Source organism: Anguilla anguilla, chromosome 18 (genome assembly GCF_013347855.1).
Source record: "Anguilla anguilla isolate fAngAng1 chromosome 18, fAngAng1.pri, whole genome shotgun sequence".
NCBI classification, from domain to species: Eukaryota; Metazoa; Chordata; class Actinopteri; order Anguilliformes; family Anguillidae; genus Anguilla; species Anguilla anguilla.
The window spans coordinates 24,118,299-24,142,059 of record NC_049218.1 but is presented as its reverse complement, the minus strand read 5'-3'; the positions used below and the strand labels follow the sequence as shown (position 1 = coordinate 24,142,059).

The 23,761-nt window shown below is 47.9% G+C and overlaps 1 protein-coding gene across 1 annotated transcript in view; it reads left to right on the top strand.

Annotated features, from left to right (window-relative positions):
- The window catches only part of LOC118218360 (protein eyes shut homolog), a 101,129-nt gene that overhangs the window by 61,921 nt on the left and 15,447 nt on the right, over positions 1–23,761 (top strand). The window contains exons 13-17 of the mRNA XM_035400964.1: positions 10,772–10,894; positions 11,449–11,562; positions 15,824–15,937; positions 16,434–16,547; positions 20,780–20,977. Of these exons, the coding sequence (XP_035256855.1) occupies positions 10,772–10,894; positions 11,449–11,562; positions 15,824–15,937; positions 16,434–16,547; positions 20,780–20,977 (663 nt within the window). The remainder of the gene's footprint in view (positions 1–10,771; positions 10,895–11,448; positions 11,563–15,823; positions 15,938–16,433; positions 16,548–20,779; positions 20,978–23,761) is intronic.

Genomic DNA, 23,761 nt, shown 5'->3' with positions numbered 1-23,761 from the left:
AGGTCACAGAGTGTCTGAGGGTAAAACTATATATCACAACTCATTATATTCCCCGCTGAACGCAAACATGTAGAACAATTGTTTAAGTTGTTTACATTCAGAACTGCATATTTATACTAACTTCAATAGAAGTCTGCTTCCTTCCAATTAAACAAATATAATTTCATATTATGAAACTGAAAATAAATGAGAAGTGATCAGTAGAAACGTGTGAAATATATTTTAAATCCCTTCCCAGAGTGTTACGCATCAGAGGATACCTTTGTTTTAAATCTACACCCCACGCAGCCCACAAGAGAAACTGATTTGACTGCCGAGGACGAGTGTGTAGCCCGATACCCTTCTTCAGCATCCTGTGTGTGAGCTATAGGCTACATCAGCGCAGGCTAATTACCACCTACTTTCAGGAGGTCTAAAAATTCTCATGCAAAAAGGGGAGTCACAACTATTGCGTGCATTAGTAAATTAGACAGAATAATTAATTGGCCTAATTTGCATAATCCCCACCCCGTTTTAGCGAGTCCACTCCACATATGTGTGCATGAACACGTTTAACGTGTGACGTAATCCCAGCAAAATACCTCCTGATAGCGATTTTGAGCCATTGTGACCGTTTTAGTAAATCCGATGTTTTGCCACCTTGTAGCAGATGCCTTTAGTGAATCTGGCCCTTGGTGTTTTGGTGCTTCTTTTTTCTTTTTCTTTTTTTTTTTCTTTGCCATTGAAATGGGCAAAGAAAACAAAAAGCCTTTCTTAAATTAAATATTTTTAATATTTTGGACCACTTTTTAACGTCATAACAAGTGAATACAATGGTCTTGCACACAGTGTGAGTGCTCTCTAATGTTGTTCATTGTTTTGAAACTACACTTCTTTAAAAAAAGGTTTTGAATGATCAGCCTTATATTTAATAAATATCAAAATTACACCAATTGTTCCCATGTTTTCACATTTTTTAGGACTGTTGGAAATGGGCATTAAAATGTTATACAAATTTGCTCCTCAGTTGGCTAGACTGTATTTCAGTAAATTTGAAATTGAGTTAATGAGGTAGATGGTTTAAGCTATTTAAAGATCATTTCCATGACCAAAACTGCAGGGCACAGGTGGAAATTATTGTTTGGTAGTAAATTTCATACTGACATTGAAAGAATGTATTTTTCTCAGCGAGTTCTAAATGCATGTGGTTAACTTGCTGGGATTCATAATTGAATCCGAGTCTCTCAGCTACTTGATGTCCAAGCTTGGCATAGCGATATACCCACTCCAGATTAAATGAAGATCTGAAGTAGGTATGTTCTTTGGATGGGTCTTATCATTATGCTTTTTAATGAGATTCAGTAGATTAAATTAATGGCATAAAATGATTGCTAAGCAGGACACAACTCAGAATGTTATGATATAGCTGTTTCTTTTTTTTCTGGTAGAGGAGACCAGATGGGTAATTTCTTAATTTGGGTAAATTATGAGACATACGTTTTGAAGAACAGGTGAAGAAGCATGCTTGTATGTGAAGTGTTTACATTGAACAGCAGCTTTATATTCAGGCCATGCTCTGTGTGATTGGCTCTCATGTCCTTGTGCTTCTGCAGTCGTATGTAATTATGTCACGTGCAAGGAATGTTATATTAGAATATTCATGCAGCTGCTTTTTTTTTATGTGGCTTATTATTACTATTCTGATGTGAAAGCAGTTCCACTGTTTCTTCACTGCTGAGTAGATAAAAGATAAGATAAAAAAAAGATAAAACTCAAAAACCAGTTTGTGCTTGGGCCCTTACATATAAGGTACTGGATGTGATGCTGACATAAAATAGGCAATTACATCAAGAAGATCTATACAGCATATAAATCAATGTATTTTAGTTAACAATATATTTATAAAATATATAACATCTGAAATTGATACCAGTTTGTACTATTCCGTTACTTTAACACAAGCTTAAGTACAGTATATTCTTATACAGACACCCCCCCCCCCACCCTTAACTGTTTTTTTAGAAATATCACTTTCATTTGCAATCATCCAGTGTCCCCCCTCTTTGAATAAATAAATAAGAAATAGTAAATAAATACCTGCACAAAAAAGGCAATTAATTTGCATCATAAATTTCCCACGCGTCGCTAATGTCTGTGAGCCGGAGAGATTATAAATCTGGGCAATTTTGCCGATAATTTTTGTTGCCCTCGCCGAAGCCGTACCTGTGAGACGCGGGCCTGATTAAGGCGGGATGGCGCGCGAGGGGCCGTTATGCATTATTAATGAAGTCCGGGTAATTGCCAGACTTTATGACATAGGGAGCAGGGGAAATTGGTTCCATGGTCAGTTTGAGGGATGATGAGAATTTGCCCTCACGTCGATGCCGCTGATAGCCTAGCATTAGTCATGCACCCCCCCGGAAGCCCCCCCCCGCCCCCGCCCCCGCCTCAGCCGCGTGACAGCGTTAATGACAGCCATTTCGCGGCGTGACCACGCCGCGGCTCGCGTTTACGAGAACATAAAGTGGCGGAAACCGGAGCGGAGCGCTGTCCTTCACTTTAAGGTATTAACCTTTCGTCCGTCTCTCAGAACGGGTTAATGTGACCCGGTTCCAACCGTGTGACAGAATGAAGAACCGCAGCACAGGAGGCGGAATACTGAGCGTTTCTCTCTCTCTCTCTCTGTCTCTCTCTCTCTCTCTTTCTCAGTCCAGGTAAAATGGGCCCTGACACACATCTTTCCAGAAATTAAACCCACCGCGGCGAGTCGCTTATCGACGATGACAACGCACCTCAGGTGTCGTCTTTATGCACGGAGCTGGGCTCGACGGCGTGCGTTTGCGACGCGACGCGAAACGTGAAATACGCGTTCGTTTTTGTTTTGTTCGTCGCCCGCGCCTCCTCGTGTTCTACATTCGCCGATTGATTTAGCCTCCCGCTCGACCTGGGCGTCGGGGGCGCGAGCTGTGAAATGGGCTGTAATGGAGGGGGCCACGGATCGAGCGCCGATAGCTCCACGCGCGTGGACCCGGTGGCTGATTATGAATGCCTTCGTCCCTTTGGGATTTGCCGCTAAGTTGTTCATCTTCCCCCCCCCCTAATTATTCTGTTTATTGCCGCTGTCACATCGTTTGGAAGTTCAACGAGACTTTTTGTGTGTGCGAGCGTGCCGCTTGTTTATGTGTAGTTGTGTGTGTGTGTGTGTGTTGCTGTGTGTGTGTGTGTAAAATATAAAACATCATTTGCAGATATATAATGTAGCCAGGCGTTGTATAAAATTAAAGATGGGAATTCTACTTCTGTAATGTACTTCATTCCTCCCTTGATACACATCCTCATCGAAAATGATCAGCCTTGTAATTTTGATCATTTTTAATTGTCCATTTTGAAATTATTGGAGTTAAGATTAGTCGTAGTTATTTGCTCGTCCTGCTGCTTACATTTTTTTGGCCCCTAAATGAACCCTGACCTGAGGGAATGATCTTGCACTCGGGGAGGAAGCTCCTGGTCTGTCAGGACGCTGTGATCTGGCTGGGTTATTCTGTTTTATACTGGGGATGTTCTGGCTGGATTATTCTGTTTTATACTGGGGATGTTCTGGCTGGGTTATTATGTTTTATACTGGGGATGTTCTGGCTGGGTTATTCTGTTTTATACTGGGGATGTTCTGGCTGGGTTATTCTGTTTTATACTGGGGATGTTCTGGCTGGGTTATTATGTTTTATACTGGGGATGTTCTGGCTGGGTTATTATGTTTTATACTGGGGATGTTCTGGCTGGGTTATTCTGTTTTATACTGGGGATGTTCTGGCTGGGTTATTCTGTTTTATACTGGGAATGTTCTGGCTGGGTTATTATGTTTTATACTGGGGATGTTCTGGTTGGGTTATTCTGTTTTATACTGGGGATGTTCTGGCTGGGTTATTCTGTTTTATACTGGGGATGTTCTGGCTGGGTTATTCTGTTTTATACTGGGGATGTTCACTCCTGCTGCAGCTCGCAGAATTATGTTGAAATTCTCTGCACTGATTAATTGTTAATGAGCCTGAGGTTAGTCCAGTCCACTTTACCTGAGTGAAGCTCTGTCCTCCCTCTCTCTCTCTCCCTCCCTCCCTCCCTCCCTCTCTCTCACACACTCTTTCTCTCACTCTCTTCCTCTCTCTCTCTCTCTCCCTCCCTCCCTCTCTTTCTCCCTCTCTCTCTCTTTTTCTCACTCTCTCTCTCTTTCTCTCTTTCTCTTTCTCTCTCTTCCTCTCTATCCCTCTCTATCTCTCGCTCTGTCTCTCTCCCCCTCTGGCTGTGTTGAGTTCCTTTTATTTTGACACACACAGTTGCATCTCTCCTTCCTCTGAATATGGGGCCGCTTGTAATGCGGGTCAGACAGGCAATGTCACATCCTCATAAAAAAAACCTCACCTCATCCCTCCCTCCTCATCCTCCTCCTCCTCTTCCTCCCACTCCGTATGCCCCACACCTCCTCCTCCGCACGAATGCTACTTTCTTTTCTCTTTCTCTCTTTCTTTCCCCTTGTTAAACACTTTGAACTCTCCTCACTCGCGGATGGAAGGGATGGGAATGAAGAGCAGAAAGAGCGAGGGATCTCCTGAGAGAGGAGTGCAGAGGAGCGAGCCGCGTCTCCACGCTTGCCGCGCGCGAGAGAGATGCAAAGCTACGGCCGTGGGGGAAATATAGCGAGGCTCGGCGCGGGAAGGAAGTAGAACACACGTTCGCGCTCACCTACAGGCCAGTCAACATGACAGCAAAGTCAGGAAATCACAGAAGAAGAAGGAAAAAAATCAAAATAAAAAAGTTTGGAAGACATGGCAGCACTCACAGCTCTAGATTTAAAAAAAAAAAAAAAAAATACATTTTCTAAACTCCAGAGCTATATCTATGTCAGTTTTCCGTGCAATGAGTTATTGTGCTGTGGCTAGGCGAAGTTTGTATGTAATGAGTTGTTGTGGCGTGACCTTATGAAATTCATATGGCTTTTAATATGTCAGCCCATGGCCGTTGGCATTATGCCTAATGGATGCCCTGGTACTGGGGTACGAAAACGCAGACGTTTTAGTCATAGCCTTAAACCAACTCGAAAGGATGACTTCTGCCATTCAGTTTGTGAATCTCCAAGTTAGCTAGCGCTGGGCTGGCAGCCAACACTGGGGCTGGTCGCTCTCTTGTGGTTCAATGAAAACCCATAAAACCTACATAGAAAGAGAACCCCAAAGCTAGTACCGCCAAGAGTACGCTAAAAACGAATAAGTAAATGAATTAATAAATAAATACATTTCCGGTCTGTCGTCAAAAACATCAAACGTATGAGGGCGTATTAGGTTATAAATTTAGACCGGGGCGCTTCTTAGCATCAGGAATTAGCCCCATTGTTATGCTAATGTGAACCGCGAAGCGGTTCAAGCGACAGTGGCGCCATGTCAACAGCGCTAATCGGTACACGCGGAGGTGCGTGTGCCTCTTATCGCGCGCACTGCCGCTTCACCCTCGAGCGAAACGTTTAACCGCAGTCGCACGCGTGAAATACGACGCTTAACGAGACGTCGATAGCGCTGTATGTAAAATCTGCGCTATGGAGATTGCTCTGTGTAAAGCTAACACTGCGCACACTACACAACTGTTTTACACACTGCCCCCGCTCCCCCCCCCCCCCCCCCCCGCCACCTCCATCCCCCCAGCCCTGCAAGAAAGCCACTGGGAGACCTTAAAAAAATGAAACCTCCGGATTGCTTGTCAGAGAAGACGTCCGGCTTGACAGCGATTGGCGACGTGCGGCGGTTAAGAGGAAAATGGATTCGGCCTTTTTCGGAGGAGGAGGGGGGCCACCCCGGGCCCGTCGCCCCGCGGCTGACAGACGCCGAGCGAGTGAAACCTCGGGGGGGCGCGGCCGCCACCGGGCGCCAGATGTCCCGTTTATTTCCGCTTTAACGGACCGTGAGGAGCGCTGTCCTCTTTTGGCACTTTCAATTTTCTCCCGATGATTGCAGGCTAAGTCCGCGGAGTGCGTTACATTTAGGCCAAGATCAAATGCACTTATTTATTTATTTATTCCGCGGCATGATCACACCTTTGCGGCACTCCTTAGAAACCGAAACACCCCCCTTGCTCTGCAATATGTACCCACACGTACCGTACTCATTAGTGCGCTTCAAATAGGCTACTGCACACCGGGTTTGTTCAGACCCTCTGCTTCCCTGCAGTGTTCTCCTGTTCGGTACAGAGCACAGTGTGTTACCGTGGCCTGGTTCTGTGCAGCATTTTGCTCATAACTTTCAGTTTGCAATGAAATTCTGCAGTAACCTTCATTTCTCACGTCGCGCGCGTTTTCCAAACGCAGGCTAACGCGCGCTGAGTGATTTTTATGACGCCGGCGATTAGTCATATGATGTGCGCCGCCTCGTGAGGTTGCCATGGCGCTCAGCCGCCGAAGATCGTCCCGTTTTCATGCGTTTGTGAGCGTGAAGAGACGGCAGTAATCTAGCGGGGATTCTCTCGTACCAAATTTCACGCGCTTTTATTTTTTATCTTTAATGCTTGGTTTAAAAACTTCTCTTTCCGTGCTTTTTCCTGTGAGCCAGTGGGTGAGTGAAAGTGCTTGCGCCCATTTGGGGCTGGTGGCTGGTTTCATAGTAAGGTCTGAAAATTGCCATAGACCGTACATAGGGGCCTACATCTTTAGCAGTCCCATTTTTATACTTAACTTCATGTAGATCCTCTATGTATCTAGAACAGTTCTAGCTGAACATGTGTCAGATGGTAATTAGCCATGATTAAGTGGTGATTACTTGGATAAAGACAGTGATAACGATGAGCTGCGTCGCGATCCGACAAATGATCACATTTGCTGCGTGGATTAGACTGACAGTGGATGATGATCATCTAAAAGCCTTAGCTTTAACAAAGCCATGCGGCTAAATCCACCTGATGGGAAATGTATATAATGCAGTCCATAACTGCATTTTTTTTATAGCTCTTTTATCCAAAGCTTTAGAATCGATGCCTCTCATTCACCCATTCGCACACACACACTCACGGTGAAAGGCTGCCATGCAAGGTACCAGTCAGCTCGTTGGGAGCATTTAGGGGTTAGGTGTCTTGCTCAGGGACACTTCGACACGCCCAGGGCGGGGGATCGAACCGGCAACCCTCCGACTGCCAGACAACCGCTCATCTCCTGAGCTATGCCGCCCACGACTGTCCATTCGGATTTGGACGGTGACACAGTTTTTGTCATTTTGGTTCTGTGCTCCAGCGCATTGGATTTGAAATGAATCAACAAGTATGAGGTTAAAGTGCCAACTGTACAGCTTTAACCTGATGGTGTTCGCATCCATATTGGGTAGACCATGTTGGAATGAGACCCATTTTTATACATGAGTCCCCCCCTTGTTGGCCCAAGTTTATTATGTTGTATGCCTGCTTTGCTTGAGTGCTGAACACAAGCGAGGTGAGACGCATGCAAAGCTATATCTGCTTAAAACACAAAACAGTCACTTAGTGTGGAATGTGTATTTGGAAAGTGATTCAATCAGTGGTTCAATCAGCGCGGTCTTCTTTCGGGCAGCAAAGCGGTGTAATACTAAGCATTTTCTCCAAAGGGGATCGCAAAGATGGACACAAACAGATTATCTGGGCAGAAGCTCACTTAAAAATAAATGTAAAAACCTGGGCTCCTGCCAGCCACCAGGTGTCCTGGTTTTTTAGCCCTCGTGAGCAGCAGCCCGCGTTACAAACACGAGGCGCGAGGCCGGTTTGATCGGATCCAAGCAAAGTCTTTTTTTTTTGATATTCCAAAAAAACGGCTAAGCGTGTTTGATAGAATCTTGGAGCCGGTCGTGCCGAATCCTAAATTGCTTTGCTCCTTTGCAATTTGAATGAACGAATGAATAAATAAACAAGCAAATAAATAAATAAACATTGGAAAAAATGTTATATATACAGTAGCTGGCCAGTGCCTGAGGTTGTGGAAATAAGCTGAAGCTGCGAGGAGAGGCCGTGGTGGAGCTCTTGCACGTGCGCGAGCCCCAAGTCGACGGGCGGAGGACCCGGAAGGTTCCGGCGCTCCCCTCGCGCGCACATCAATCGGGGCTTTGATGCCGAACCCCCGCAGGATTGGCTGGCAGCGGCGGCGGCGGCGGCGAGCCGGCGCGGGTCCGATCCCCGCCCCCCCCGAGGGGAGCCTCTCCTGTGAAAGACCCGGCGGGAGGAGGGGGCTTCACGTGCGCGTGCCGACGCACGGGCGCGCGGGAGGGACGCCTCTGTGAAGACCCCCAGCCAGCCGCCGCGCGGACGGGCTCTGTCAGCACGCGGCGCGCTGCGCGGAACTCTCCGGAGGACTCCGGTGCCATTGTTTGCCCGGTAAAGCCTATCAGCTGGGCTGAAATGCACTGGGTGGGGAGCGGGGGGATTGTTTCAGGTGAAGGATTTAAACACCGGCAATCCGGATTGGCTGTCAACACGTCTACACTACTGTACATAGAATACAAGCACATAAACCCTTGTTCACAGTGTACAAACGCATACACAGTACCCTACTCTAAACAGTTTTCAGGTGCTTTCTTACAAATTTGAGACTAGCATTGCTGTTTCTCTTGGTTAGTGGTGGTTCCTGCCTTGCTGCTCTCCCTTGAATCCCATTTTTTCCCAGTCACTTTTTGTGCAGTCATGAACACTGACCTTTGCTGAGACTAAAGAGGCCTGCAGTTTTTTGGAAGTTCTGGGATCCTTTGTGACTTCCTGGACGAGTTGTCGCTGTGCACTCCTGGGAAGATTCCCCACTGTTCCAAGTGTTCTCCTTTCAGAGATAATGGCTCCCACTATGGTTTGGTAGAGTCCTAGACCCTTAGAAATGGCTTTGTAACCCTTTCCCGATTGATATATTTTAACAACTTTTCTTTACTCTTCTGGAATTTCCTCTGATTGTGACATAGTGTGCTTGTGGAAACTTTGTTGTGACTTCTTGTCTCTGATGAGTGAGGCTTGGAGTCAAGGCTGGTTTAAAATGAAGCCTGGCTGTGTTCAGTTAGCTAGGTGTAAGTATCAATTAAATTTGGTTAATTGGTTGAGTTACTAAAGGGGCAATTACTTTTTCCCATGGGCGATATCAGTGTTTGATAGATATGTTTTTCTTTGTCTAATATTATATTCATTTTATCAAAAGATCTGAAACCATTCAGAACACATATACCCTACTGTACACAGTATACGAACACATATACCCTACTGTACACAATATACGAACACATATACCCTACTGTACACAATATACGAACACATATACCCTACTGTACACAGTATACGAACACATATACCCTACTGTACACAATATACGAACACATATACCCTACTGTACACAGTATACGAACACATATACCCTACTGTACACAGTATACAAACACATATACCCTACTGTACACAGTATACGAACACATATACCCTACTGTACACAGTATACAAACACATATACCCTACTGTACACAGTATACGAACACATATACCCTACTGTACACAGTATACAAACACATATACCCTACTGTACACAGTATACAAACACATATACCCTACTGTACACAGTATACAAACAAATATACCCTGCTATACACAGTATACGAACACATATACCCTACTATACACATTATACGAACACATACACTCTACTGTACATAAAATGCAAACACTACTATGCTATTCACAATATACAAACACATATACCATACTGTACAAAAAATGCTAACTCGTATACCCTTCTGTACACAAAACACAAACACACATAAACTGTGTACACCATGCAGTTAAAGGGGGAAAAAACTGCCTCAAAATACACGTACAGGCAATGGCCTAATATTTACAGTGCTGTTGTGAGTATAATCCTGGACGCTGTAATTTTTTCCCTTCAGCTTCCATGTCCCTTTGCCTCGTCCCCTTGCTCCTTTCGTGATGAAGTGTTTGGCTATTCCTGAAAGAGGACGCCACATTTATAACTTTGTGTAAATAAGGAAATTACCCCACAGCCTCTGGAGTTCAGAGATAATTTAGTAACAGAGGAAAAGGCCCCGCGACAATACTCAGGGGGTCTGGATTTGAATATGTAAATTTCACTGGTATTAGCGCTGAGAGAAGACCTTCCCTGGAACGAGGATGCGTTGGGTGTATATTTTGGGCCAGTGCAGATGTTTGCACAGCCAGTTAATCTGGCCTCTTTTCACACTCCCTCGAATGGGGGATATATTGCATCTGAAACCTCAATTAGATGAACGAATCCAATGCCAAATTTCCATTTCAGATGACAGGCTTGCAATCATAATTTTTGCATCTGCTTATCCATCTGAAATTTAAAATATTTGATTATCACTTGGATATGTTGGATTTTGGCACCGTAAATTTCACACAGATATCGTAATGCCTGGACCATTTCCACAACATAATACCTGTTCTTTTTTTTTTGGAAATGCTTGGAAATTGACTAAATTTATTTTTGTGGATGTGTAGTGCATTATTGATTGATTGATTTATTTATTTATTTAATCACTGTACTCAACAAGTTTGTGAGGGAAAAAAAAACAGTCAGTCAAAGCTAACAGGAAATGCTTATTGAATCCAGTCCCTTGTTTGTCCGAAGAGTGCGTAAGGCAACCCTTGGTCTTCAAATGAGATTATGGAGACCCAATGAGACATTGAGAGGAGGGACTGGAGATTGGAGGGGACGTAGGGGTTTTGGTGTTGCCCTGTTGCGTTAGCCGCTCTGTTGTGACCCCGGTCTGTATTCGGCCCGGCGGTGCAGGTCTGACTGGGCGGTTTTGTGAAGCGGAGACGGGCGCCTGCGAGGACAGCCCCTGCGGGCCCTTCGGTGTCTGCAGAGACGCCCCGGGCGGCCACCGCTGCTTCTGCGCGCCCGGCTTTATCGGTACGTCAGAGCGCCGGACACGCCCCGAACACCTCCCCGCCCGAACGCCTCCCCGCCCGAACGCCTCCCCGCCCAAACGCCTCCCCGCCCCAACGCCTCCCCGCCCCAACGCCTCCCCACCGCCGGTCATGTGCAGGGCCTCGCTCCCACGCAGCCCCGCCTGCGGGGTCAGAGACGCCCCGTCCCGCGCGGACCGCGATATCGGAATCGGGTTCCCATTACAGCTCTGTCTTCCACCTCGATCATGTCCTCTGACGCCTCTTTGAGCGCAAGGAAAGAGCTCTCCCTTTCTCCCCCTTACATCATTAAGTGAGCGTTATTCTTTTAGGGGTGTGCTTTTTTTTGGGGGGGGGGGGGGGGGGGGCGGTTAGCCCGGTGAGTAATTGGCTGGTTCTTGAATATCTCTCTCTCTCTCTCTCTCTCTCTCTCTCTCTCCCTCTCTCTCTCTCCCTCTCTCCCTCCTCCTTACACTCTCTCTTCCTCCCTCCCTCTCTCCCCCTCCCCCTCTCCCTCCCTCCCTCCCTCTCCCCCTCTCCCCCTCTCCCTCCCTCCAGGCACTGAATGCCAGATTGAGGTAGACGAGTGTCTGAGTGGACCCTGCCGAAACGGCGGCTCCTGCGTCGATGAGCTGGACGGCTTCAGCTGCCTCTGCCCAGCTGGGCTCACAGGTGAAGCCCCGGCACTGCGTCTCAATCACGCCGTGCCACAGAGAGACTGTGTGTGTGTGTGTGTGTGTGTGTGTGGGGGCATGTTTTACTATCTTTGTGAGAACCAAATGTCCCCACAAGGATAGAAAGATGAGGAAAACTACGCAAGGTGGGGACCTTTTGCTGGTCCCCTCAAGTTCAAGAGGCTGTTTTAGGGTTAGGACTTAGGGTTAGGGTTAGGGTTACAATTAGGTTAAGGTTAGGGTTAAGGTTAGGCATGTAGTGGTTGGGGTTAGGGTTAGGGTTAGATGTTACAGAGTGAATGTAAGTCAATGGGAAGTCCTCACAAGTATAGCAATACAAACATCTGTGTGTGTGTGTGTGTGTGTGTGTGTGTGTGGGTGTGTGCGTGTGTGTGTGTTTGTGCGGCTATGGTACCTTGTGTGTGTGTGGCTATGGGACCTTGTGTGCGAGTGTGTTTGGGTTCAGGTGCACTGTATGTTTTGCTAGCTACCTAACAACTTGCTAGCCAGCTTGCTATCTACTTTCTTTTTTGGTACACCAGTATGAATTCACACAATATTATTCATTGGATGGAAAACAATAAAACATTTCAATATCATTGTCTGTATTTTATTGTTTTCCATCCAATGAATGTTAAAATTGCACATTGCACAAGTATATTGCAGAATTTGCAACATAAACTTGAGGTGAACTGCCTGTTTTGGATGAAACTTGCACCATGTCATTAAAAAAGTGAGGTTGCAAACAACATGTGCGGAGAGGTTTGTGGAAACACACGATGGAGTCGGAACGACACCCTGCAGTGAAACCTCCCAGCCTCCTCTGCTGCATCTGGCTGCACTTTTACATCATTAAGGAATGCCTGGAGATAGGGCTGTGGAAACCACAGGGCCTTTGCTTTGCTAAAATGGCAGATATTTCCGCAGTGTAAGTCTGTGAGTAATACTGAAGCCGAAAATACAACACAGGCAGCCGGAGGAGTTTACATTGATTTGTCATTATCATCTGTTGACTGACCCACATCAGACGACACCCTTCCACCATAAATTTCAAGTAAAGCTGGACAGTGATCTGGCATCAGCTAAAGATTTCCTTCTGGACTTCTGGAATTCTGTAGCCCTGTCATCACATGCATTTAAAAAAGAACATTTTTGCACTACTCTTAAATAAAGACGTGTAACTTTGTGGAAAACTAAAGTGTCAAAACTTATTAAATAATGCAATTATTCCTGGCACACATACACTGTACATGAAAATGTAAAAAGAAAAAAAACATAAAACATCTCATGATCGACTTGCTCTAATGTGCAAATATCTAAAAGCCATCAAATTCTACAAGGGTTTCCGAGGGAACACTGCCTTTCACTTTTGAGATTTGTTTCTGTAGAATTCTTCAAGAACTTGACTAGAGCGAAAAAGTTATTTGATTTTTGATTTTTTTGTTTGAGTATCTGACATAATCAACTTAGGGACTATATTTTGCCAGGCAGCACTAATCTGTCTTCAGAACGACGGCTGGAGTTTTAAATCTGGCTGTTTAAAAGGCTGTGCCAGCCTGGATGGTAGGAGCCCAACCACTGAATGTATAAATACCAACTAGGGTTTGTGAGAAAGCTTGGCCTCCTGTCTTGTTCCTCCGATTAGTTGATTGACTTGGAAGGAAACCAATCGCTATTTAGACAATAAAATGTAAATCAACCAATCAAACATTTTCCCCACCAAGATTGGTCGCTTTAAAGCTGGCAACAGCTTTAATATGTATGGACCCATTTTGGATGACTATCACATTTACATCGACAAGTATTGTATATGCCAGGCTTGAATACAATGTATGGACATTTAAAACTTTTTTTTCCAAATGATTTATTGGGGGATCTGAATCATTGACCTGAAATCTGAAAGGGTATAGGTTTTTTTTGGTTTTTTTCCATGCAATGATATACGAGAGAGGGTGACTGTTAGAAAGTACATTAAGAAAGGTTTATGATGTGGTTCAGCGGGTAATGAGGGGTCAGGGGTCGGGGAATCTCCATTAGTTTGTTTGCCCTGAGCTTTGGGGGAGGAGCTGATAAGGGCCAAAGCGGGGACGCTAGCCGCGGTCTTCTGCTGGCTCCGAGCGTGAACCTTGCCGTCTGTTTGTCAGATATGTTTTTAATAAACCGCGAACGTGCGGCGAGTCCAAATTCCCGCGGGCGATTCCGCCAACCCCGCTGGGGATCCGGGGTTAAAGAGAGGGAGCGATTAGATTAGAGCTACCGATTGTCTTTTCCTCCGACAATTAAAGGTAATATACAAAAAAGTGCCGAGGTGTATCCGTAGCAAATGCTTGTTTTCGACAAGCATCCAGCCTGCCCCTTATGAGGGAGTTCATATACATGCGCACACGCAGGCTAATTGGCCACTTTAAGGGTAATTAAGGATAATTATTGTAGTGAGGAGCCCTTAGGTGCCCTTTCTGGATATCAGCATACCGTTCTGCATCATAAAGATGGTATAGCAACCAAATCAATGCTGCAGATGCGCATTAATCATTCAGGGGTCAGGGAAGAGGAGCAAAAAATATTCAGTCTTTTATTGGCTGTCTTTTTCATGTTGGAGAAAATAAATTTTGATGAGAGCGGTTGAGAAATAGAATATTCCTATTGAGGGCACGTCTGCTTCAAACATTTGGGGAGAATAATGATGCCTTGCTTGTCATGAGAGGTATATGGAGACCAAGCATTAGCTGAGGAATTCTGAAGGAAAATGGACAGGGAAATTTAAATGGAAAGGTTTCTATTTTTCCACCAAATGGCAGAAAAAATTACATATAATGGTGGAAGGCATTTTTTAAATTTCTTTATTTTAATTCATTATGGATCTTAGGATTCTGATTATTCAGGTTTGTTTTCCTGACCTTACAACAGTTTTAAAGTATTTGAAGTATTAAAAAGTACTGCTCTATTGAATGAATGTTCTGCTTACTGTACATTAAATAATGCACCAACTTTAGTGTCTACATTGGTTTTTCTGTGTAAAAACGATTTTTGCCAATTGAAAAAAGACTAAAAATAGGTAATTCAGGTATTCCAAATGCAGGCACTCTTGTTTTAATCTTCGTTAGGATAGTGACGCACGCCAGTAGTGATGCATCGCTTTTCAAAATGGTGCCGTACCGTGTCTGGGTTCAGACAGGATGTGCTCACCAGTAGGCGGATCACTGCGGATTCCGCCACTCAAATCCCTGGCATTCACTGGAAACTCACTTTTTTTTTCGTCTGGAATTTAGCGGTGTAATCCCACTTTAATCTTTTTTGCTGTGCACGCATGCTTACGTACCACTTACAGCAATCCCTGAATAACCCCTGAATGTTAATCTGTCTGGTGTCACCGCAGTTAAACGACACGTTCTGCATGACGCAGCATTTGTAACTTTATTTGTCGAATACCAGGGGCCGTTTTGTGGCGGGTGTTTAATTACATAAGCCAAAACGCCTGCATGATGTTTTATGATTTTTTTATTTTTCGTCTTCTCCAGAAGGACAACCTTCACACTGAGCCACCCATAATTTTCCTTCTCGGTTGTGTTCAGTGCCTCGTTCAGAGCACGGAATATGTCTTCTGAAATTTCTGCTATTATACGTCTGTCATTTCCTTTTATCGCTTTACGGATATGGCACACCGCTGGATTTTGGTTGGATGAATCTGTGGCCTTTCCTGGCAGTGCCTGCTTTAGTAACTATGCAACAGGACCTTACACTCATTTTTATTTTTAATATGACTTAGATGCTGTTCAGGTTGTCAGTTTGAAATACTGCAGTGAGTGATATTCTTTTTGCTCACTTTTTTTTATTGCATTCAGCCTGGTCTTTTCTTTTCTTTTTGTGGAATTTTTTAGCAAGGAAATTGTACCTTTTGCAAGATGTGCTGATCAAAAGATGTTTTTGGTATCTGGCAGGATAATGGATTCTGTCTCCGTCTCTCTGCCTCCCTTTCCTCCTCTCTCTTTCTCTACCTCTCTATCTCTCTCTCTGCCCTCTCTCTCCCTCCTTCCCTCCCTCTCTGTCACTCTCTGTCCCTCCCTCCTCTCCTCTCTCTCTCTCTCCCCCTCTCACTCCCGATCTCCCTCCCTCTCCTCCTGATCTTTCCCTCCCTCCCTTTCCCTCTCTCTCCTTCCCTTCCAATCCCTCACTCACTCCCTCCCTCTCTCTCTCTCCCCCTCTCCCTCTCTCCCCCCCTCTCCCTCTGCCCCTCTCTCTCTCTGTTTGCTGGGCTGCAGGCTACTCATGCGAAATCAACATAGACGAGTGTCACTCATCGCCCTGTCGCCATGGCGCCGCGTGCCGCGACCTCGTCGGCGGCTACGAGTGCCTGTGCCTCCCCGGCTTCGAGGGTGGGTGAGACCGCCGGGCCCGAACGGCCAATCGGATCGCGCCCCCTCCCCTCCCTCTCTCCCCGCGCCGCCCCTCCCCTCCCTCTCTCCCCGCGCCGCCCCTCCCCTCACGTCACCCCATCGCGCGCGTTCGCAGCGTGTCGGCGGCCTCGCCGGCGTCCGCCGCCGGGCCGCGGAGATAAATCGGGGGGGCCGTGACGCGGAGCCGCTCCGGAGGAGAGATTAGCCCGGGCAGCCCAGTTTGTTTGCGCGCTAAAAACAAATGTACCCCCGGGCTAATTTATGACGCTAGCCCGGCGGCGTCCGTTTATCTTCATTTCCCCTCCTCTCCTCCCCTCCTCCCCCTCTCCTCCCCTCCTCCCCTCCTCCCCCTCTCCTCGGGCACGGCTGCACGCCGCGGCACCTGTCCCGGTCTGACCCGGCTCTTCTTTACTCGTTTTTTTATTTAACGTTTTCTCTCTCTCTCTCTCTCTATTTTTTTTTTAACGTATTAAAGGCGCAGAGTGTCAGGTGGACGTTGACGAGTGCCTCTCCTCTCCGTGCCAGAGCGGGGCGGCCTGCATTGACCAGCCTGGTAATTACGCCTGCCAGTGCGTGGCTCCATTCAAAGGTAATGAACACGGCGGAATGAGGTGTGTGTGTGCGTGTGTGTGTGTGTGTGTGTGTGGGGTGGGGGGCGGAGGGGGGGGGGGGGTATGGGGGGGTGGTGAAAAGCAAAGTTAATTATCTCCAGAAAGCACTCCTTTCACCTGTCTGAGCTCATTTGGCTGGTTTAGAAACATTAGCACATCTTCATTTTCCGCTGAGCACTTTTTCTGAAGGGGGGTGGGGGGGGGAAACCTGGCCCCAACGCGGAAAAAGATCGCATCCAATTCCTTCCGCCCTCCTCCTCACCTCTCGCATCACGGGTGGGTGGGGGTGGGTGGGGGGTGGGTGGGGGGTTGGGGGAAGATGAACAAGGACACCACCCAAGGGCATGTTTGGGTAAAAACAGAGCAAACTTTAAATGGATAATTGGACGCGAGGAAAGGAGGGATCTCAATCAGGCGCCGCGTAGTTCCGCACCGCCGCTGATTGGCATCATTAACCGGATTGATTGGAGGGGGTCAGAGCGCCAGCTCTCCCGCCCGCCAGCAATCACTGAGCAACGGTGCCCACGACCTTGTTAGCCACGGCAGCCCCCCATCCACCCCCACCCCCCCCCCCCCCCCTCGCCCCCTACCAGTCAGCTTGGAGGTTAAATCGTAGCATTGACCTCCGAGCGCGCGTTGGTCGAACCGGATATCGCAGTAAGGTTAATGCTTTTCTCTCAGCCCTGTCTAAGCATATCAAGAAACCCTTTCCAACTGCACCGGTGCCAGAATATTAGAATCGGGTTTAGCTGTGTAATTGGCTTGTTTGATGTGCTGTGTTTTTTTTTTGTTTTTTTCTTCTTATATTTCATTGCAAATGAAAATAAATACTTTAGAGAGCTTCGCAGCGGTCAGCGCCGGTAAAGGCTCACCTGTTGTGTAATTAACTGGCCGAGGCTGTGTCACACCAGATAATGTAATGCTACACCCTGAAAAGGAGAAAAATAATGAAAGTGTGGGCGGAATGAACGGGTATTCTACTGGCCCAAAGTTTCTATACGAGTTTTATAAAAGCGTAAGTATTGGGGGGAAAGAGACTTCGTTACTGTGTCGGTGAGCGTTTCCGTGCGGGTGATTGCTGCGTAGCGCGTCTGGGCTGTGCTCCTGTGTCTGTCTGCCTGTCTGTCTGTCTGCTTTAGGTTGACACCCCGCTGATGCTATAGCACGCCACTGTCACACTTTTCTGAATAACTCTTCCCTCCAAATTATTCTTCTTTCCCCTCCCTGTCCCCTTTATTATTTCTGAGTCATTTTGCATAAATTAGCAGAAGTTGGAGTTGTATTTTGCTTTATTTTCGATGTCGGTTTGCAGCGTTCACGTGCATTTTGGTATACGGTCTTTCCTTTACTCGTTTGGCCAAGTGATTTGATATGCACTACCTCTCTCCATCTCTCTCTCTCTGCCAATTCAATTTCAATTTCAAAGTGCTTTATTGGCATGACAAATATAGGCACTTGTGTTGCCAAAGCTGTGATTACAAGATAACTATATACGATATATGCTAGATTATAAAATAGTTATTTTAAAAAATAGGAAAAAAAATGTCTTTCTATCTCTATCTCTGTCTGTCGCTCTTCCATTTTTTTTAAACTGCCAGTGTAAAAAGTTCTCAGCTTGTTGGTGTTCTGTAACCGTGGGCTCGGATCGAAGAGTCTGTTTTTTTCCCGCTCGTGCTTTCGGAAGGTTTAGCTTCGGCTGTTTGTCAGTAAACCGGCGGACATTTTGGATTCTTCAGAAGCGCTGCCGCGTCGCGTTCGCGGTCTCCGCCGCGCAAATCACCGTGGAAACCTGTCGACAGCTTCCAGTCAGGCGCCGCTCCTCCTCTTACAGCGAAACTCCCCTCACCTCCGCGCCTCCATGTCCTGTTTTCAAAATGAGGAGGGAGAGAGAGAGAGAGAGTGAGAGAGAAAAAAAGTTTTCCCAAGTTTTCAAAATGCATCTCAACACTCAGATTTACTGAAGTGACAGGCGGGAGCTCAAAAAATTCCCTACCCCCACTCACTAACTGTCGTCGAGAAGCTGATGTCGGATTGGCATCACGAACGGCTGGTATATATCAGCACAGTGACTGCTGAGAACCATCCTGTTAATAAAGGCCTGACTGGATCAGTAAAGAGGCCAGGAGGCCTACTGGGGAGGGAAGGTGACCGCCCTCATCATCATACCATTATGACTGAGCATTATGACTCCTTCACTTACCCACAACCCCACCCAAATTCTGCCTCCTCCACTTACCCACAACCCCGCCCCAAGTCTGCCTCCTCCACTTACCCACAACCCCGCCCCAAGTCTGCCTCCTCCACTTACCCACAACCCCACCCCAATTCTGCCTCCTCCACTTACCCACAACCCCACCCCAAGTCTGACTCCTTCACTTACCCACAACCCCACCCCAAGTCTGCCTCCTCCACTTACCCATAACCCCACCCCAATTCTGCCTCCTCCACTTACCCACAACCCCACCCCGAGTCTGCCTCCTCCACTTACCCACAACCCCACCCCAGTTCTGCCACTTACCCACTTGGGGAATAGTCTAGCTGCATGTAGTTTAACTAGTAGATTAATTTCATTTTGAAGTAGTTTTCTAGTAGATTTAAGCGCATTCAAATTTGTGGTTGTAGTAGTTAATTTCTTCTTTGTCATTTTGAAGTGTATTTAACTACAGGAACTACCAAGTTTGACCAAACACTGACTCACAGTGCTGGTTCTCCCCGCTGAGCTGTGTAGTGGTTCTCCCCGTGTGAAAAAAGTTTATGATTATTTATTTATTTATTTATTTACAAAGTACATTTCTTGAGTAATTGTAGGCTCCCCAGCTTCACTTCTCTTTAGAGTAGCTTGGCTGAAGTTCAGCTGCTTTCCGTGAGAAGCACTGTAATTGGTAGTTTCTACAGCCACACTTTCAGAGTAGTTTCCCCAACTCTGACTGAGCACCTGCAGCCTACCTGCGCTACCTCAGCATCTGAAAAGTGCGGAGGAGGAGGAAGTGCTTCAGAAGACAATCGCACTAATTTCCCCCACACCCCAACGATGGGACAGGGCCCCAGACGCAATTAGGCCATTCTAAATTGGGCGAGGTAAAAGCGAACGTGACTAATTATAAAACAATAAGAGTTTAAAATGCCTCATTTCTGGTTCGCCTCTATTCAGTTTTACTGCGCGGGTGTCTCTCAGAAGCCTAACATCTCCCGTGCATAATTCACAAGCCGCTACAACCGCCAAAATATGCAGCGCCGCTGGTAGCGGGACGCCGTGGGTAACATTTGGTCGGGAGAGGAGCGCGCCATCAAATTTCCATTTTTCACCAGGCTTTCCCCCCTTCGTGTCGCTCCGCACGCGAAAGCAAACAGCTCGGGAATTCAATATGTCACGTCTCGAACGCGCTAGCGGGTTCCGCGCGGACGAAATCGTCCAAATTTATAATGCCAAACCCAGCTGGAGGTAATTTGCGGTAGCCCATAACTTATTTTATGACGGTACCTTACCGCTTTTTCGCTTTTGTTTCGTGGTGAGTAAGTTGTAGTGAGTACATCTGAAGAATCTCCAAATGCCACTCATGCGAGGAAAGCATTGGCATTCGTATCAGTGTGTTATCTGTCATCTATCTGCTAGAATATGGTGGACAAATGGATTGCAATGTACGTATGTGAAGCAGATCTTAAAACGCGGTTGTTAATATCTGGTTGGACAGGATAACCACATTGACTAAATTGAGTAAATATATGTGACACAGGATTTTATATCCTCCAGTGCTTTGATAAGATTCATACCTTAGGGGCATTCTATTTTGTCCCTTTGTCTACCAAGAATAAAGTTTTTATGTTTTTGAAACTCGTAGAATTTTATATTAAAGGCTATGTGTTGTCTGGCATGTGTTTATTGGTCTGTAATATTAAGTCTGCATAATATTATACAGTGTCCTCAAAGTGAAATGATGAGTTTATGAAGCCTATCCATTATGACTGGTTTATAAGTACATTCAAGCATGTTTTGGCCTCTTTTTACAGGCCTTATTGTGCATGCAGTCCTAAATTACTAAAGCTGGCCCCAAAAACCTCTCTCACTCTCCACGTTTTTATAAAAACAAAAATAGTTATACCAAACTTTTCCATTTGCCAGTATGAGGTCTGATCAGCTAAGCTCCTGAGGTTCATTTCCAAGTACTGACAGCCCCCCTCCACCCCCCCCCCCCCTTCTCTACCCCCCAAGGTGTGAACTGCGAGCCCTCGCCGTGCGAGGCCGGTGGCCGCTGTGAGAACGGAGGGGAGTGCGTGGAGGAGCGCGACCGCGCCCTCTTCCCCCTGGGGTCCCGCTGCCGCTGCCCCCCCGGGTTCGCGGGACCCCGCTGCGAGCTCGACGTGAACGAGTGCGGCTCCGCCCCCTGCCTCCACGGATTCTGCTACGACGGTGAGGAGATTTTTAAAGAAGTCAATTAAAAATCCAATTCCAGTGTATTTATACGGCGCGTTTTGGAAAATATCTGTTATGATACGCTTCACAGTATACCCTGGCCTAAAACCCCCCCACAAGAGCCAGTTCAGAGTGGCAAAGGAAGAACTCCCTGGGTGGCATTTAGGATGACACTTTGGCAGGGAACAGACTGTGTAGGCAGAGACCAGTGTGTTCCAGGTGCCCAGCAGGGCTCAGCAGAGTCAGTGTTTCAGAGCAGTCTAAGCGCTTGACTGGTTGTGTGGCAGCAGACGGAGGAGGCAGACTTGGGGTGGGGTTGTGGGTAAGTGGATGATGCAGACTTGGAGTGGGGTTGTGGGTAAGTGGATGATGCAGACTTGGGGTGGGGTTGTGGGTAAGTGGATGATGCAGACTTGGGGTGGGGTTGTGGGTAAGTGGATGATGCAGACTTGGGGTAGGGGTGGTGGTCAGGAACAGAGGGATGGAGGAGCAGGCTGCTGGTCCAGCAAATGCCCTGCTAAGCTGCATGTCTGCACAACACTGCAAATATACCCACCCTATTTTCATTAGCAGGTAATGTACTTCCGTCTTTATAAATCCTGTATCCACTTCTCTGCATGCAACCAGAGTTCATCACTTCAGTGTGTTAAACAGCCTCTTCCTATGGCCACAGTGCTTAGTGAGACTGCAGAGCCCGTAAGGTCCATAAGGTCACGCATCTCTGAGTCAGGACACCACCACTGAGAGCCCACCCTAGGCTGTTTTTATTTTCTGTTTCTTCTCCCCCGACTCTGATGATTCGCCGGTTTCTGTTTGCCCGGGTCACGACCGGAGCTGATCGGGAGTTTTTTACGAGAGCGGAGCCGTTCCGTCTGATGCGCCGATCCGATCCGAACCGATCCGAACCGATCCCATCCCATCCGAACCCAACCGATCCGATCCGATCCAATCTGATCTGATCCGAACCGATCCCATCCCATCCCATCCGAACCGAACCGAACCGAACCGAACCGAACCGATCCGATCCCATCTGAACCGATCCGATCCCATCCCATCCGATCCCATCCAATCCCATCCAAACCGAACCGATCCGATCCCATCTGAACCGATCCGATCCCATCCCATCCGATCCCATCCGATCCAAACCGTTGCCGCCGTTACCCGCCAGAGCGGGCCTTCCCGGGCCTCGTCCCTCCGCCGCGCGAGGAGACCAATCAAGCGCCGACGCCGCGGCGCGATTAGGATAACGGACGACAGACGGCCGCGTGGACACGTCCAGAGCCCGAGACGGGGCGCCGCTCCCACCCTTTCGGCAGCCCGGTTACGCCCGTACCGCGTTCCCTCTCGAGGGTGAATCATTAAGCACCCCGCGGGTCCCACCGGCGACGAGGGTAGCCGAACGGATTTAATAACCCGCGCGGTGAATTATTTCGGCCGTAACCCCGTCACGACACCCGAGCTCGGGTAAAAAAACACGCGTAAGAACCGGAGCCGTGTATTTACTTACGTTTATTTATTAATTCAATTTATTTGTTTTGTTTGTTTCCTCCCCCGCAGTATTTTTCGAGGCGGGTTCGCGAACCTGGGGACGTTTTTTTTTTTGTTTATCGTCGAGCGGTAAATGCGGGCGTGACGCCCACGTGCCCGTCGCCGTCGCTGTAGCGCGCAGCGAACCGTTAAACCGGCTGTGAGGTATCCAACAGGACGGCCCTGTATCTCCCGCCGTCCCCGTACCTCCCCCGGCGCGGGCGTCGACCGGGGGGTCCGCACGGACGCTTCTGCTTCCGCGAGTGCCGGATCTCAAACCGGCTAGAAACCCTACCACCCCCCCCCCTCCCCCCCACCCACTGCAGAGACTCTGGGACAGGGGAGGGAGGGTCCAGGAGGCAGGCCCGGCACGGGGGGCCACCGAAGCGCAGCAGGAACGGGCCGCGCGGCTCCTTCCGCCCCGGGGGGGCGATCCTGCAGCGCCGCGGCTCCCCCCTCCGGCTCACGCCGTCGCCCCGAGCCGGACCCCCCGGGCCCACGCCCCCCCGGCCCTCGGGCGGCCGCGAGGGGTGGAGAGGGGCCGGCGCAGGATGAGTAATGCGGCTGCCCGGCGGGACCCGGGGCGTTTAATGGGAGCAGCAGCAGGTACGCGCAGGGAGACAGAGTGACAGCGCAGATTAGGCGGTAAATCTCGGGCATAATGAAGAGTCCTGGGGCCTCGCCTCGGCCCGTAATAAATTCGCTCCCGTAAGAAGCACAATTACCGCTGTCGCTGGCTGCCTCTGCACCGCCGCAGCACCGCACTGCCACACACCAAAAACGCACAAAAACTACACATATACGTGTGTGTGTGTGTGTGTGAGTGTGTGTGAGTGTGTGTGTGTGTGTGTGTGTGTGTGTGTGTGTGAGTGTGTGTGTGTGTGTGTGTGTGTGTGTGTGCGTGCGTGCGTGTGTGTGTGTGTGAGTGTGTGTGTGTGCGTGCGTGTGAGTGTGTGTGTGTGTGTGTGTGTGTGTGTGTGTGTGTGAGTGTGTGTGTGAGTGTGTTTGCGTGCGTGTGAGTGTGTGCGTGTGCGTGTGCGTGCGTGTGAGTGTGTGTGTGTGTGTGTGTGTGAGTGTGTGTGTGTGTGTGTGTGTGCGTGCGTGTGTGTGTGTGTGTGTGTGTGAGTTTGTGTGTGTGTGTGCGTGCGTGTGAGTGTGTGTGTGTGTGTGTGTGTGTGTGTGTGTGTGTGAGTGTGTGTGTGTGTGTGTGTGTGTGTGTGTGTGCGTGTGCGTGTGCGTGTGCGTGTGCGTGTG